General features: G+C 34.4%; 5 protein-coding genes across 6 annotated transcripts; 4 read left to right on the top strand and 1 right to left on the bottom strand.

Moving 5' to 3' along the window:
• Window positions 1-1,458: 1,458 nt before the first annotated feature.
• LOC148179030 (putative ATP-dependent RNA helicase TDRD12) lies at window positions 1,459-3,908 on the top strand. 2 transcript variants are annotated; one of them, XM_088050792.1, is made up of 6 exons: window positions 1,459-1,659; window positions 2,113-2,427; window positions 2,477-2,858; window positions 2,913-3,279; window positions 3,328-3,516; window positions 3,562-3,908. In XM_088050792.1, the coding sequence occupies exons 2-6, from the start codon at window positions 2,183-2,185 to the stop codon at window positions 3,834-3,836; spliced, it is 1,458 nt and encodes a 485-aa protein (XP_087906918.1). In that variant the 5' UTR covers window positions 1,459-1,659; window positions 2,113-2,182; the 3' UTR covers window positions 3,837-3,908. The 2 variants fall into 2 exon arrangements, with proteins under 2 accessions (XP_087906918.1, XP_087906917.1); XM_088050791.1 differs by having other exon boundaries at window positions 1,711-2,427.
• Window positions 3,909-4,035: 127 nt separating this feature from the next.
• On the bottom strand, window positions 4,036-7,819 carry LOC148179029 (DDB1- and CUL4-associated factor 11). The gene is made up of 11 exons (XM_088050793.1): window positions 7,596-7,819; window positions 7,167-7,473; window positions 6,736-6,829; window positions 6,098-6,205; window positions 5,887-6,046; window positions 5,694-5,840; window positions 5,463-5,641; window positions 5,076-5,415; window positions 4,491-4,646; window positions 4,330-4,436; window positions 4,036-4,279 (listed from the first exon to the last, which is right to left on the bottom strand). The coding sequence occupies exons 2-11, from the start codon at window positions 7,286-7,288 to the stop codon at window positions 4,109-4,111; spliced, it is 1,584 nt and encodes a 527-aa protein (XP_087906919.1). The 5' UTR covers window positions 7,289-7,473; window positions 7,596-7,819; the 3' UTR covers window positions 4,036-4,108.
• Window positions 7,802-9,021, top strand: LOC148179028 (uncharacterized). Its single transcript, XM_088050795.1, has 3 exons — window positions 7,802-7,959; window positions 8,012-8,071; window positions 8,123-9,021. The coding sequence occupies exons 1-3, from the start codon at window positions 7,864-7,866 to the stop codon at window positions 8,963-8,965; spliced, it is 999 nt and encodes a 332-aa protein (XP_087906921.1). The 5' UTR covers window positions 7,802-7,863; the 3' UTR covers window positions 8,966-9,021.
• Window positions 9,022-9,614: 593 nt separating this feature from the next.
• LOC148179027 (alpha-L-fucosidase-like) lies at window positions 9,615-11,416 on the top strand. Its single transcript, XM_088050937.1, has 7 exons — window positions 9,615-9,881; window positions 9,931-10,069; window positions 10,125-10,231; window positions 10,279-10,638; window positions 10,696-10,836; window positions 10,887-11,194; window positions 11,247-11,416. Exons 1-7 carry the CDS (start codon window positions 9,683-9,685, stop codon window positions 11,343-11,345), a joined length of 1,353 nt encoding a protein of 450 aa, XP_087907063.1. The 5' UTR covers window positions 9,615-9,682; the 3' UTR covers window positions 11,346-11,416.
• Window positions 11,417-11,750: 334 nt separating this feature from the next.
• On the top strand, window positions 11,751-13,485 carry LOC148179026 (alpha-L-fucosidase-like). Its single transcript, XM_088050762.1, has 6 exons — window positions 11,751-12,041; window positions 12,096-12,234; window positions 12,283-12,389; window positions 12,439-12,939; window positions 12,986-13,290; window positions 13,345-13,485. The coding sequence occupies exons 1-6, from the start codon at window positions 11,846-11,848 to the stop codon at window positions 13,447-13,449; spliced, it is 1,353 nt and encodes a 450-aa protein (XP_087906888.1). The 5' UTR covers window positions 11,751-11,845; the 3' UTR covers window positions 13,450-13,485.
• Window positions 13,486-13,519: the final 34 nt, after the last annotated feature.

Genomic DNA, 13,519 nt, shown 5'->3' with positions numbered 1-13,519 from the left:
GTTTACTAACTAAATGGGGCTAATTACTTTATATGACAACTTCTAAAGACCAAAATTGTGAGCCGTTCTTAAAATATTCAACCGCCAGACGATTAAAGTAAACACAAAGCGAAAAACAATTATATCGATTATACCAGTTAATTATTATCATTAAGAATAAACAAGTGGTGTTTGGCCTAGTGGTCAAGATAAAAAAGGAATTTAGCGACCTATTAAGCAATTTTTCTGGAACGATCTAAGAATACATAATTTAAATTAAGTCGACAAAAATAAAAATATAGAACATTAATTTTAAAGTCATTTTACGTTATACTGACAAACTACAAAAATAATAGCCAATGATTAATTATAATTACTTAGTTTCTCACTGTACCCTCCTAAATCCACAACATGGCACAATTGTTACAGAACTAGCTATTAAAATAAATCAATCTAAGCCATATAAAGATGTTTTAAAAAACATATTTTTCCCTTTGAATCAAATAAGTTTATATTTTCCGTAGTTATTTAGGGACTGCAGTGCAAACTATTTATTTCAAGCTTCTTTTTGGAGTTAAATAACTGTGTAAAATAAAAAAATGTATTTTTAAAGCAATGTTTAAAAGCATTTTATTACCGAAGTTGTCAAACTATGAGCTATTTTATAATTTTTTCTATTTCGCGTTCATAATGAAGATATTTCGATACGCGTTTGAGCTTATTTTGGTGTCGTAATGGACCAATCCCGTGCCAATATTTCCAGGAACAAATATTTTGCTTAGGTTTGCAGCAGACAACCTGCCGTCAACGTTGACAATAAGATTTTGGTTTTGATAAACCATGATAAATCGATCAATACACTATTATTTCTTGTTGTACTTGGCTTAATAATTCATCGGAGAAAAACTCTTTGGATGCAAGAGAACCATCATGATCAACATCTTCGCTCTCTTGCCTCCCTTGCGCTCCGGTAACCTCAAAACGTCACACCTGTCAAACTGACTGAAATTGGATTTGGCTACTTCGAATTTTTTTCCCGAACATTTTGCAAATGCCAACTACCCTAAAATTCCCTAGATTTCGAAATCAAGTTTTTTCGTTTAAAATAAGGCGAAATAGAAAAAATAGCGTATGATACTTGTTCATAATGCATTTTGCCGCACTTACTACTTTATGAAACGTTATAAAAACGTGCGTGCGCAAAATGTTCATTATGAAACGCGTTTCATAATATACTATTGTCACATTTGTTTTTATTATAAATGCAAAACCGTAACTTTTAATGTGAGTCTACCAACGAAACACTAAATAACTACAAAAATTTGTGGCTGCTAATTTTAAACCAAAGGTTCGCATGGTAAATAATTGTTCGGGTAATTTTGAACACTGTATAGACGAATCATCACATTTATTTTATTTATAGAAATTATTATGATATAGGCAACCAGTACTACACTTGCCTAAAATTTTGGTGGAATGAAACACGTATGATTGGTGGTAGCAGTTTGACATTTGTAAAATTTGGTGGTTATGTTATGTTAAAAAGTTTCAAATGTTTTCAAATCAATTTTTTCATACTACATTTAAGAACATGTAATTTTAACCATATTATTTTTAAAGTAGTTTAGTTAGTGAGAAGTGGATTATATTTTTGTACTAAATTTTTAGATTAGACATTGGGTAAGTTTTAACTCAACCAAATTTCATCACAAACCATGAAATTACTTCTAGTTTGTGAGCAAATTGAAAAATGCCAAAAAATCACAAAAAAACGGTGTTCATTCCCGCGGGTATGTCTCTCAAGGGTCATAAAATTCAAGATACAAATACCCAAAAAACTCTGACATCTCCAAATGTAGAACCTTCTACCTCAAGTGGTCGAATTTTCTCTGCACCAAAAACTATTTGCAAAAATAAGAGTTTGAATATTGGAAAATACAATTTCCCTATAAATGAAAATGCAGGTTTCTCCAGCGATTTTAAGAACGCTCCCGGTAACTCTAAAGATATTTTTTCTACTCTAAGTAGGCCTCAAAAAATTGATCAATTGTCTCCATCTGCTAATCAAAATAAAGACATGTCAAATGACCCTGTAAATGGCATTTTAAAGGAGAATACCAAAACTCTAACAAGTTGTAGCAAACCTGAAGTTAGCCCTGAAAAAGAGAATATTAGAGCACATGGAAAAACTTTTAAGGAAATAATGCAAGAGAAATTAAAAAAAGCAAAACAGGATAGAAGAATTGGTGATTTACAAAGGGATCCCAAAGATAAATGTGACTGTGAAAATTGTGATAATTTTATAAACTGCGCTGCTTGGCGTAGCTTTAATACTTCTTTTGAAATCTCAAATGAAAAAAAACATGGTTTACCATTACTCAAGAACAAAATGGAAGATGTACCACCACGTATTGAAACAAATGTTGATAACAAAATTATTTTACAAGGGTAATAATAGTTTCGTTCTCTTTATGCATTACTTCATGTTCATTTTTAGTGTTATGATCCCAAAAGAAAAGAGTGCTTTAGACGAAACGTGCATAGATGAAAACATTCAAATTAAGTTAACTGAAATTAATTGCACTTCAGCTATCCATGTGCAGCGTTACATGTGGCCAGCAGTTCAAAGAGGATTGAGCGTTTTCATGATAGCACCACCTCAATCAGGGAAGACTCTTGCATATTTACCGATATTTTGCACTTTTTGTGAAGAAAGGATATGTCGTTATAAAGAACTGGCCGTTTATGATGGCCCTTTAATTTTGATCTTAGCCCCAAATGTGGAAAGTTGTTATGAGATACATAATGTCACTAAAACGATTATCTCTTATTGTTCTGAAGTAACAGTTGATGTGTCCACTGATGACTCTGCTATTCAGGTGAGTTCTACATTGTTACCATAAGCAGATAATAAAATTGAATAATCATTACAGAATTGTGATATTCTAATAACAACACCCGAAATTTTGGAGCAGAATGTAAAGAGAGGAAAAGTTCATTTGAAACGGTTGTGTCACCTTGCCATTGAAAATGCTCACATTGTCTTAAGAACCCACAGCGAAAGCATAGGAAATATTTGTAAAGTCATAAACAATATACAAGCCAACAGACCACATCACAAAAGCATCCAAACAGTAGTTACCTCAGAAAAGTGGTCAGTGGATCTTGAGACACTACTTAAAAGTTTACACATACCACCCCTGGTCTGTTTTGAAGACTTCCTGGAAGCGGCGGTCTACTCCAAAGTCGATTTCAGAAGAAAAAACTTGAAGTCTTCACACAAGATTTTCTATTTAATTGGTAAGTGCATTAACGGCGAAAGAACGCGTTTAGAAAAATTTATTACAGACCAGTTGAAAGGAAATTATATGATTACCAAGACAGTCGTCTTTTGCGAAGACGAAGACATATCTAAAATTAAAGAGACACTTGAAGTTAGTGGGATTGAATGCATTAGTATTTCAAATAGTTTAAGTGAAGATGAGATGTTCATTGATGAAGAAACGTGGGGTTCATTACGCATCGGTCAATATAAAGGTGAGTTGAAAAACAAGAGAATTTCGAAATAACGTAGTTTTTTAGTTTTGTTATGTACGGATGCAACATTTGAAAAAACAGTTCACATCCAGGACGCGAAGTGGTTAGTTCATTACAGTCTTCCCAAAGATTGGCAGCACTTCCAACAGCGTTTTAGATGTTTTTCTAAGAATGTGCGATCCCCGTTAAGTGCCGGAGAAACAAGTCATGTTAAGGCTATGACCAGTTTTATGATAATAGACGAAGTTTGTAATAACCAGTTATGTTTAGATTTTTTTGATATTTTATTACGTAATTACGGTAAATATCTGCAACTGTGATTAGGACTGAATTATTTATTTTCATTCATTCATTTCATTTCATCGTTGGAAATAAACCAGTTCTGTAAAGATCTTTCGACTTTTTTTTACCAAAATGTCATCTAATGTACAAAAGAAATTTTTGATATGTGAAATAGTGACAATGAAAAATAGGTGTACCGCCTGAACTATGATTTATTTTAGGATAAATAAAAAATCATTGGTTAATAAAAATATATTTTAAAAAACTGTACTTTATATAACTATAAACAAAAAATATAACGAAAACATCTTCAATTTACGTTTGACGACCGCTTTTTCGAAGCAAGTCTTGAACTTCTCCGTGGTTGCGTTTGATAGTCTGATGACTCTGATCCACTAGTGGAAGATTGCAAACGTTTTTCTTTTTCATTATGCAAAGTTTCTTTATCGATGTAAGTCCAGCGACCAACTTTACCATCCCACTGCAATTACTTTTGTTGGTAAAATTTCACCAGCGACTACAAAAACTCACCGATGACGTCAATATTTCGTTTCTGTATGGGTGCCAAGAAACATCGCGAACGCAAGCTTTGTGACCATGAACAAACTCTTCAATTTTTCCGGTGAGGGAGTCGTAAACTAAAAATGCGATAATTTGTAGTTTTTTTCAAGAGATAAAGACAACGTTCTCACTTATCAGATCTCCAGTTCCAGATCCGGTGTAGATGTATCTTTGCCCTGTTGTTTCTAACGGAGAGAATCTACATCTTACTAAAGTTTTAATAACAACGTGGCCTCTATAGGTCATTATAGATGTATCTCCCTCCAATTTATCTTTGTAAGTGAATACTGAAAAAATTTCAATGTGTAGTTGTTTATTGTCGACATTTTAAGATTTTAAGGGAGAGCAGACAGGGGATGGACATTTGGTAAGGATGGCTAATGTTTTTACTCGGTTTTCTCGATCATAATAAAAGTTCCAGACCATACTGTGTGTACTGAACGAATAAAGGAACCTATCCTGAGTTAAATGTTAATTTCATAATGATAATATAATGAACATAAAACCGATCATATCACTAAAAAGTGCAATTCATGATCTAACATTCCGTGAACTCATGATAAGAACAGATTTAAAAACCGCCGAGTCATTGTCAGAAGGTTAAACAAAAATGGGAAACTGAGTCTATTTACTGTTAATCCCAATGATTAAGCGCCACTTTTGCAACAATATTTGCACTTTTCCAACAAAACAAAAATTTAACACTTGTTACTTACATCTTTTAGGAACTTGTTGCCAGCGGTAATCCCAAGTCTGCTCATGTACAGCTTTCAACGATTTTTCCGCAGCTTTCTCTCCAGAGAACACCCTGACGTCCCATAATTTTATGCTCTGGTCTTTACTATTGGATATTAAGTGTCTACCGTCTCCCCGTGAATCAATGAATGTTATTCCATCCATATGACCCGCTAGAGTTCCAACGGGTTTAACTTTCGATTCGCCCAAAGTTCGCCTATCCCAGACTTTAATCAAACCGTCGTCTCCCCCACTGTAGATAATGTGTGAAGAATCATCCGCAAAAGCCACACTGTTGACGTCGTACTCATGAGCGAGAATCTAAATTTGGGTGAAATTACGTAAAGGAAAATACGTTAAATTTATACCTTTAGAGTCCTGCCATGTGATTGGAGATCGTAGATGTAAAGGCAGCCGTCATTTGCACCACCTAGTAACTCTTTTCCGTCGGAAGAGAATACCACGGAAAATACACAAAATCTTCGACTTGTGCTGGTAAGACAAAGAGGCTCTTGATGGCTACTTTCGTTTACCGAACACAAATGTACTACAAAGAAAAATTAACACATAAATTCGAAAAGTCTTTCACTAAGACTTACGTGAAGAAGACCATGTAGAATACACGAATTGATTCTGATCAGGGCTGATTGCTACGTCTATTATGCTCCAACCTATATCTCTAGCATTCAAAGTGTTGAACAGTTTATAGGATGAATCGTTTGATTTATATAAACGAATCTGTCGATCTACGAAGAAATGTTAGTTGCACAAAACGACTAATTTAAAGTGTACCCTGTGATGCCGTTATGAAGGTTTTACCGTCTTTGGAAAAAATCCCGCAAAACGCCTTCCCATTATAAATATCTAAGACTGACATACTATTTGGTAAAAATCTATTGCTTAATTTACATTTGTGGGCGTAAGAGAAACTTCTATAAGGACACATTCCTTTCTGCAAAAATTTTGGTACGTAGATTGAAGAACTTTTTATTTTCAAACTTACTTCTCTGTTTATAAGCATGGTAGATATATTTTGTGAAGACTTCATTTTACTGCTACTACTTTGTCCTAAACCTGAGGCCAGTCGGGTTGATAATGAAAATTCACTCTTCTAAAATGCAAGACGAGGTAATTAGAATGAGATAATGTTTTCCTGCCAGCAGTTAATCTCAAATGGGGCGAATCAGGAAAATTTAAAATGTTATTGTAATTGAAATACCAATCAAAAATTGATTTTGTTAGTAGAACGTGTAATCGATCAAGAAACAAGGAAAAGTTTTAGTTATTAAAGGTGTATTACATACTTTCTAAAGGTTCAATTTCTGAAACATTAAGCTACAATTTTATTGATTTACCAAATGTGTTATACACTGCATTGATCTAAAGGATAATAGGTAGGTACGTGGTTTTGGATATTATTGGATATTATTTTAAAAACAATTTTTTCCATTTTAATGTACGTTTTGTAACCTGATCGTCAAATAGTGTAGAAAATTTTGACTTCGTGTGAACTACTCGAAAAAAACAAAGAAACCGCTTAACTGCTTCCACAAGAAAACTCGCTAAATGTGCTAGTGAAGCTTCAGGCATTGAGTTTCCAATTATTTAAAATCTGCACAATGTGATTAACATGGAACTTACATCAAGTACAGAAGTGTTTGGCTTAAACTTAATTTTTGGCACTTTGGGACCATCCAGTGTTATGCAGTCTGCATCCACTATTTCTACCTGACCACTAAGAAAAACATAAATAATTATTAATTTAATGTACTGTTCTAGCCAAAAACACAAATAAAACACTCTTAAAACAAATATCACACTGACATGAACTTCATCTAACCATTTAATCCACCAACAGTCTTGCAATAACTTTGAATAGTTTCACTGTTTCATAACAATTTTACATGTAATACAATTTGCAAATACCTGTTTGTGAATGAATGTCAGTACCATTTCTGGGCATATCAGTGATACATTTTCAAATATAATTATTAAAATCAATTATTCAATCGTGAAATTACATAAATTTAAAAGTGCAATGACACTTTGTTTGGTAATGACTTGTAACTTACCTGTTTATTAAACTTTGTAAAAGTGATGCATACTGGTGTTCTGTTTCAAATTCGGAATCATCTTCAGATCCAGATCGAGACTGCAAATCATCTTCCATTCTTCGTGAATATAGTGATCCCATGGAATGTTAGGGCGAATTTTTTTGGCAAAACTACAATAACATCTCAAGAACTAACGTACAACTTCATAATAGTGTCTTCCTAACGTCGATAGTGCGTTGTAGTGATTAAAATAATTGTTAGAATAATCACAACGAAGAAAAAGTAAATTGCACTGTTACAATGGCTAGGGTTTTATTTTGACAACCTAAAATGACAATGTTTTGACATGATAACTGCGCAACTCGCTTACGCAACAGGATTGCCACTTCTCCTAACTTTTTGTTAGAAGAATTTAAACAGCTAGCAATAATTAATTAGTTCAATTACCTGAAGCAAAAAAACTCTGAAGAGTTAATCGGATCACGCAATTACATAAAAATGTATAAACTTGTTTCGACTTTCTCCCGAAAATTATGTAATGATATTAATGGCTTGGCATCACTGGTGATTGGCATTTCTGACAGCTGACAAGTGACATTCGTGCACTTCCGAAGGAAGCGGTGTAGTGACGTGGAATTTCAATTTTGGTTAGTTGTACATATTTTTTTATTTGTAAAAATATCAATTAAACTCACAATATTATATAAATTTCGTCATGGCACCACAAAAAATCAATGTAAAAGAGCGGTTATCAGATGGAGAAATTGATCTTAGCATGTCAGATTTACAAGATGTTCCTGTTAAAGAAATTGTAACATGATTAGTACTTATTTATAACATAATAACAATTTTTGCTTTTTCAGGCAGTCTTCAAAAAGGCCTTGAGTTTAGATTTATCGAACAATCATTTAAAAACTCTTCCTGTAAGTAAAAAAATCTCTTTATTAAACAAAAATATTGTTTGATGTTTCCAGGGTAGTTTTGCCACTTTGATTCATCTAACTAAACTCGATTTGAGTAAGAATCAGTTGACAGAACTCCCAGAAAATTTTGGAGACCTAGTGAAACTCAAGTACCTTGATTTATACCACAACAAGCTTCAATATTTGCCTTTGAGTTTCAACAAGTTAAAGGCTTTAAAGTGGTTGGATTTAAAGGACAACCCCTTAGTACCAGCTGTTGCAAAGGTAGCAGGTCCTTGCCTAAACGCTAAAGAGTGTCATGCATGTGCTAAAGATGTTGTGAGCTTTTTTACACAAGTTCAAGAACAGATTGCAAGTGATCTTGAAACTCGCGAAAAACAAAGGCAAAAACAACTAGAAGCTAACCAACAGAAAGACATGGAAAACAGGAAAAATAAGAAAAAAGAGAAGACCAAGCAGAAAAAAGAAAATGGACCAGTGAAAGAAAATGTTACCAAACCACCAGTCAAGAAGAACAAGAAAGCTGCTGCTATAGACAAACACCCCAAAAAACCGTCCCCGTTATTTAAATTATTTTTCGTTTTTCTATTTATATTTGTGCTTCTTTTTGTACTAACTTCTGTAAAACTGGAACTCACCCAAGTTGTGGAAGAAAAGTGTGTACACTTGTTTAATGTAGGAACCAACGCACTGCCTCCTAATCTACAGGTGTACCTAACTACAGTGGGGAGTTACATTAAACATGTGCATACCAGAACTGGGAACTTTACATTAGAAACTGTGAGTTATGTAAGGGACACAGATAAATTACTGAATTCATACAATTCTGTAACTGAATACATTAATTCTCTTTTACTAAAGATTAAAGAACAATATAACAAGTATCTTTCCTAAGAAATGTATTTGATTATGTGTTCATATCATCTTTTTGAATAAAAAGATCAGAAATACGTTTGTTTTAAATTCACACAGAACTTGATATTCACAACAAACAATTCTTCCCCACCCACCAAACTTTGCTCTCATGTGGTGGCCTATATGGAACAAATGTTTATTAATCCTAGCATTACCAGAATTTCGGAGACTAGAATGTCATGTTGGATTTTTCCCCGGCGCATCCACCATTTTCAGCAACTAAAAATTCTACAATTTTTAAATCGTGATTTCACATTCACTTCCGGCAAAATCGATTTACCGACTTTAAAAATGACTTTAAAAAAAATTCTTGACGATTCACATTAACTTAACAGGACTTTAATTTGATAGAACAAATATAGGGCAATCCAAAAGTGTTATTTTTTTGAAAAATTTCGATTTTAAATTGCCAAAATTGCTTTAATAAACATGTACAAGGGACCAGTTTGAGAAAAAATATTAATTTGTTAAAAAAAAATAAATTTTCAAATTTGGTGTTAACTTTGCGGCGCAGTCTAATAATAATAATAATCTTTGGTCCTATCGAATGATTTTATCAACTCAACTCCTTAATTTATCTAAATACATAAATAAAAATAGCTATATCTTAGTTCTCCTCTCAAGTTTTAAGTGTTTATTAAGGCTATAAGAATCGAACTGGAAAATGTTCATCATAGTTTGATACCGTTGACCCCAATGGCGCTTTCTATAACTGCTTTACTGCTTATATGTCTGGTTAATCAGGCAGTAAGCGAATATGAAGCGAATTGGGACAGTTTGGACAGTCGCCCGATTCCAGAGTGGTACGATAAAGCCAAAATTGGAATCTTTTTGCACTGGGGAGTTTTCTCCGTTCCTAGTCTAAGAAACGAGTGGTTCTGGTCCGAATGGAATGGTATTTATTTTTTAATCTTTAATAAAACAAATTTAATTTTGGTGTTTAGACGGCAATGACGAAATTGTAAATTATATGAAAGATTATTATCCACCCGGATTTACATATCAAGATTTCGCCAAAGAATTCACCGCAGAATTTTTCAAACCAGAGGATTGGGCAGATTTATTTGAAAAATCTGGTGCAAAGTAAGTTTAATTTTCCACCTGCGACTTTACCACCTTACTAAAACAAAATATGTAGATATGTAGTCCTCACGAGTAAACATCATGAAGGGTATACATTGTGGCCGTCTAAATATTCGTATAGTTGGAACGCTAAAGACGTTGGACCCGGACGTGATCTCTTGGGTAGGACAAACATTAGAAAAGACAAGTCGGTTTTAATCAATTTGTAGGGGATCTTGCAACCGCTGTTAGAGAAAAAAATCTACATTTTGGGGTTTACCACTCGTTGCTTGAATGGTACCATCCTCTTTACCTGTCGGATAAAAACAATCAGTGGAACACTTCCGAGTTTGTGGACACGAAAATTATCCCGGAGATGAAAGAACTAATCAATACTTACAAACCTGAAGTTTTATGGTCCGATGGAAATTGGGAAGTTACTGATACTTACTGGAAAGCAACAGAATTTTTAGCTTGGCTGTATAATGAGAGCCCTGTTAAAGACGTGATTATTTCAAATGATCGGTGGGGAAGCAACACCCAATGTGTCCACGGTGATATCTACACTTGCAGCGACAGATACAATCCAGGTTTCAACATCTTTGTTTATAATGATATAATTTCCCATTTCTAATTTTTGTATTTAGGAGTTTTGCAACCTCACAAGTGGGAAAACGCGATGACTGTTGATTTGCGTTCGTGGGGCTACAGACGAAATGCCCAATTTGCCGAAATAGTGTCACCTCATGAATTAATTACTACTCTAACACAAACCATCAGTTGCGGCGGTAATGAAATAGGCAATCTTTATTTCTGGTTCGATCTTCGTCCTTTTCAGGAAACATTCTTATAAATGTTGGACCTACTAAAGAAGGGACCATTGTTCCCATTTTCCAAGAACGTCTAATGCAACTGGGAACATGGCTGGGAATCAATGGTGAAGCAATATATGAGAGTACACCTTGGGAGGTACAAAACGATACTCTCACTTCTGGAGTTTGGTATACATCGAAGGATAATGCTGTCTATGCAATCGCCTTAGACTGGCCTGAGGGTAATGTTCTCAAGTTAGAGTCAGTTGCGGCGTTGTTTAGTGGTAACGATGTCAAAGAGATCAAACTTCTAGGATCATCAGATCCGCTTTCGGTACTAAAGAAATATTTTTAAATAAAAAACACATTTACTTTTTTCTTTGTAGGTGGAAAGTAGCGATGATTATGTAGCCATAACTTTCCCCGATCGAGCAACTGTTGAGGGCGAATGGGCTTGGGTAGTTAAAATAGCTCCGCCAGCATAAAGAAAAAATATCTGTAAAATGTACTAACAAAATAAAGATACATCTTATTAAAAACGACATAATTAAAGGTGTATTATTGTTTTTTTATTACTTTGAAGCACTATTATGCTTCGAGTAGTACGTGAACAACGATAAGCGAATAAAATAGAGCACAAAAAATTCCATTAAAATTTTGTAAACTCTTATTTATACATACTATGTAGATAGGTGTAATTCTCTGCTGAATTACCAAACACAGACGTCAAATTGTTCTTTTTACAAAACGTGAAAACCACTTTCCAAATACCACTACTAATAAAAGACCATGCAAATTAATTTGAAAAATCAATTAATTATAAGCTACTCTTGTATTCTGCACCAACGAGTTATCTTATCAGCTATTGTCTGCTTGTTATTATTAAGTGGCCAATAGAAGAACATTCAACTGATAATAAATAAATCTTCAGATCAATGTTCCGACGCTACAAGTAAACGTTAAGTGAACAAAATCTAGTTTTATTATGCTATATTTACTAACATTTTTGTCTTGTATTTTGGTGGGTATAATCTCAGCAAAGTACGAACCAACATGGGACAGTTTAGATAGTCGACCTTTACCCGAGTGGTACGATAAATCAAAAGTTGGAATTTTCATTCACTGGGGTGTTTATTCCGTACCAAGTTTTGGAAGCGAATGGTTTTGGTACAGATGGGAAGGTACGCTCTTTAAAAATACTTTGATAAAACTAACTTGTAAACTAATATTTTAAGAGGGAACCGAGGACCATGTTAATTTCATGAAAAAGAACTATCCACCGAACTTCACTTATCAAGATTTTGGCAAGGAATTCTCTGCCGAATTTTTCGAACCAGATCAATGGGCGGATTTATTCGTAAAATCTGGTGCTAAGTGAGTCTTGCGCACCAACTCTTCTCTTGATTAAACAGTTTCCTCCAGATACGTTGTGTTGACTAGTAAACATCACGAAGGATACACATTATGGCCGTCGAAATACTCTTTCAGTTGGAATGCGGCAGACGTGGGTGCTCATCGCGATCTCGTAGGTTTGTGGTCAATACTTTATCAAAAGAAAGTTCAGATTTTGGTTTCCAGGTGAATTTGCTGACGCAATTAAGCGAACAGATCTTCATTTTGGTTTATACCATTCTTTATTTGAATGGTTCAATCCAATCTATGTCAATGATAGAAATCATAACTTTACTACGTCCGACTTTGTCGACTACAAGGTTACTCCGGAAATGAAAGAGCTTGTTAATACTTATAAACCCGAAATTTTGTGGTCCGACGGAGATGGTGAAGCACTGGATGTATACTGGAAATCTACGGAATTTCTAGCTTGGCTTTACAACGAAAGTCCTGTGAAAGATGTTGTAGTTACCAATGATCGATGGGGCTCAAACGTAGGCTGTAAGCATGGGGGTTACTTTACCTGTGCTGATAGATATAACCCAGGTCATTTATTGGCACGTAAGTGGGAAAATTGCATGACTATAGACCGAGAATCTTGGGGCTACAGGCGAAATGCAACAATCATTGATATTTTATCTATTCATGAATTAATTACTACTCTCACTGAAACAATAAGTTGTGGAGGTAAGTAAAAAACACGCAGCAATGTAAGACTAAACTTACAGTATAGGTAACATATTAATCAACGTTGGACCAACGAAAGAAGGCACAATTATTCCCATTTTCCAAGAGCGCCTGTTACAGCTCGGGCAATGGTTGTCCGTCAATGGGGAAGCAATATATGAAAGCAACCCGTGGACCATTCAAAATGACACTTTAACTTCCGGTGTCTGGTACACTGCGAAAGAACCAGTTGTATATGCAATTGTTTTAAATTGGCCCGAAGACAACGTTTTGAAAATCGCCTCCGCTAATTCCCTATTTACAAAAAATGACACAAAAGTGACGATGGCAGGGAACGAAGAGGCTCTTACTGTAAGTTTCACAAAAGGCAATAACACGATTTTCTTTTACAGTTTGTGTTTTCAGTGGAAAAGTGAAAAAGATTACGTGGCAATAACGTTCCCTGATAAAGCGAGTGTTGTAAGCCAATGGGCTTGGAGCGTTAAGATATCTCCTACAAAGACAAAATAATGTAAATTGTAAATAAATAAAGAGATTTATAGAGCTCATCGCTTACAAGACGTACAAATATAACATAATC

This window comes from Gnatocerus cornutus, chromosome 2 (genome assembly GCF_029298725.1).
Source record: "Gnatocerus cornutus isolate USDA-ARS CGAHR chromosome 2, icGnaCorn1.1, whole genome shotgun sequence".
Taxonomy (NCBI): domain Eukaryota; kingdom Metazoa; phylum Arthropoda; class Insecta; order Coleoptera; family Tenebrionidae; genus Gnatocerus; species Gnatocerus cornutus.
This window is presented reverse-complemented; position numbering and strand designations above follow the sequence as displayed.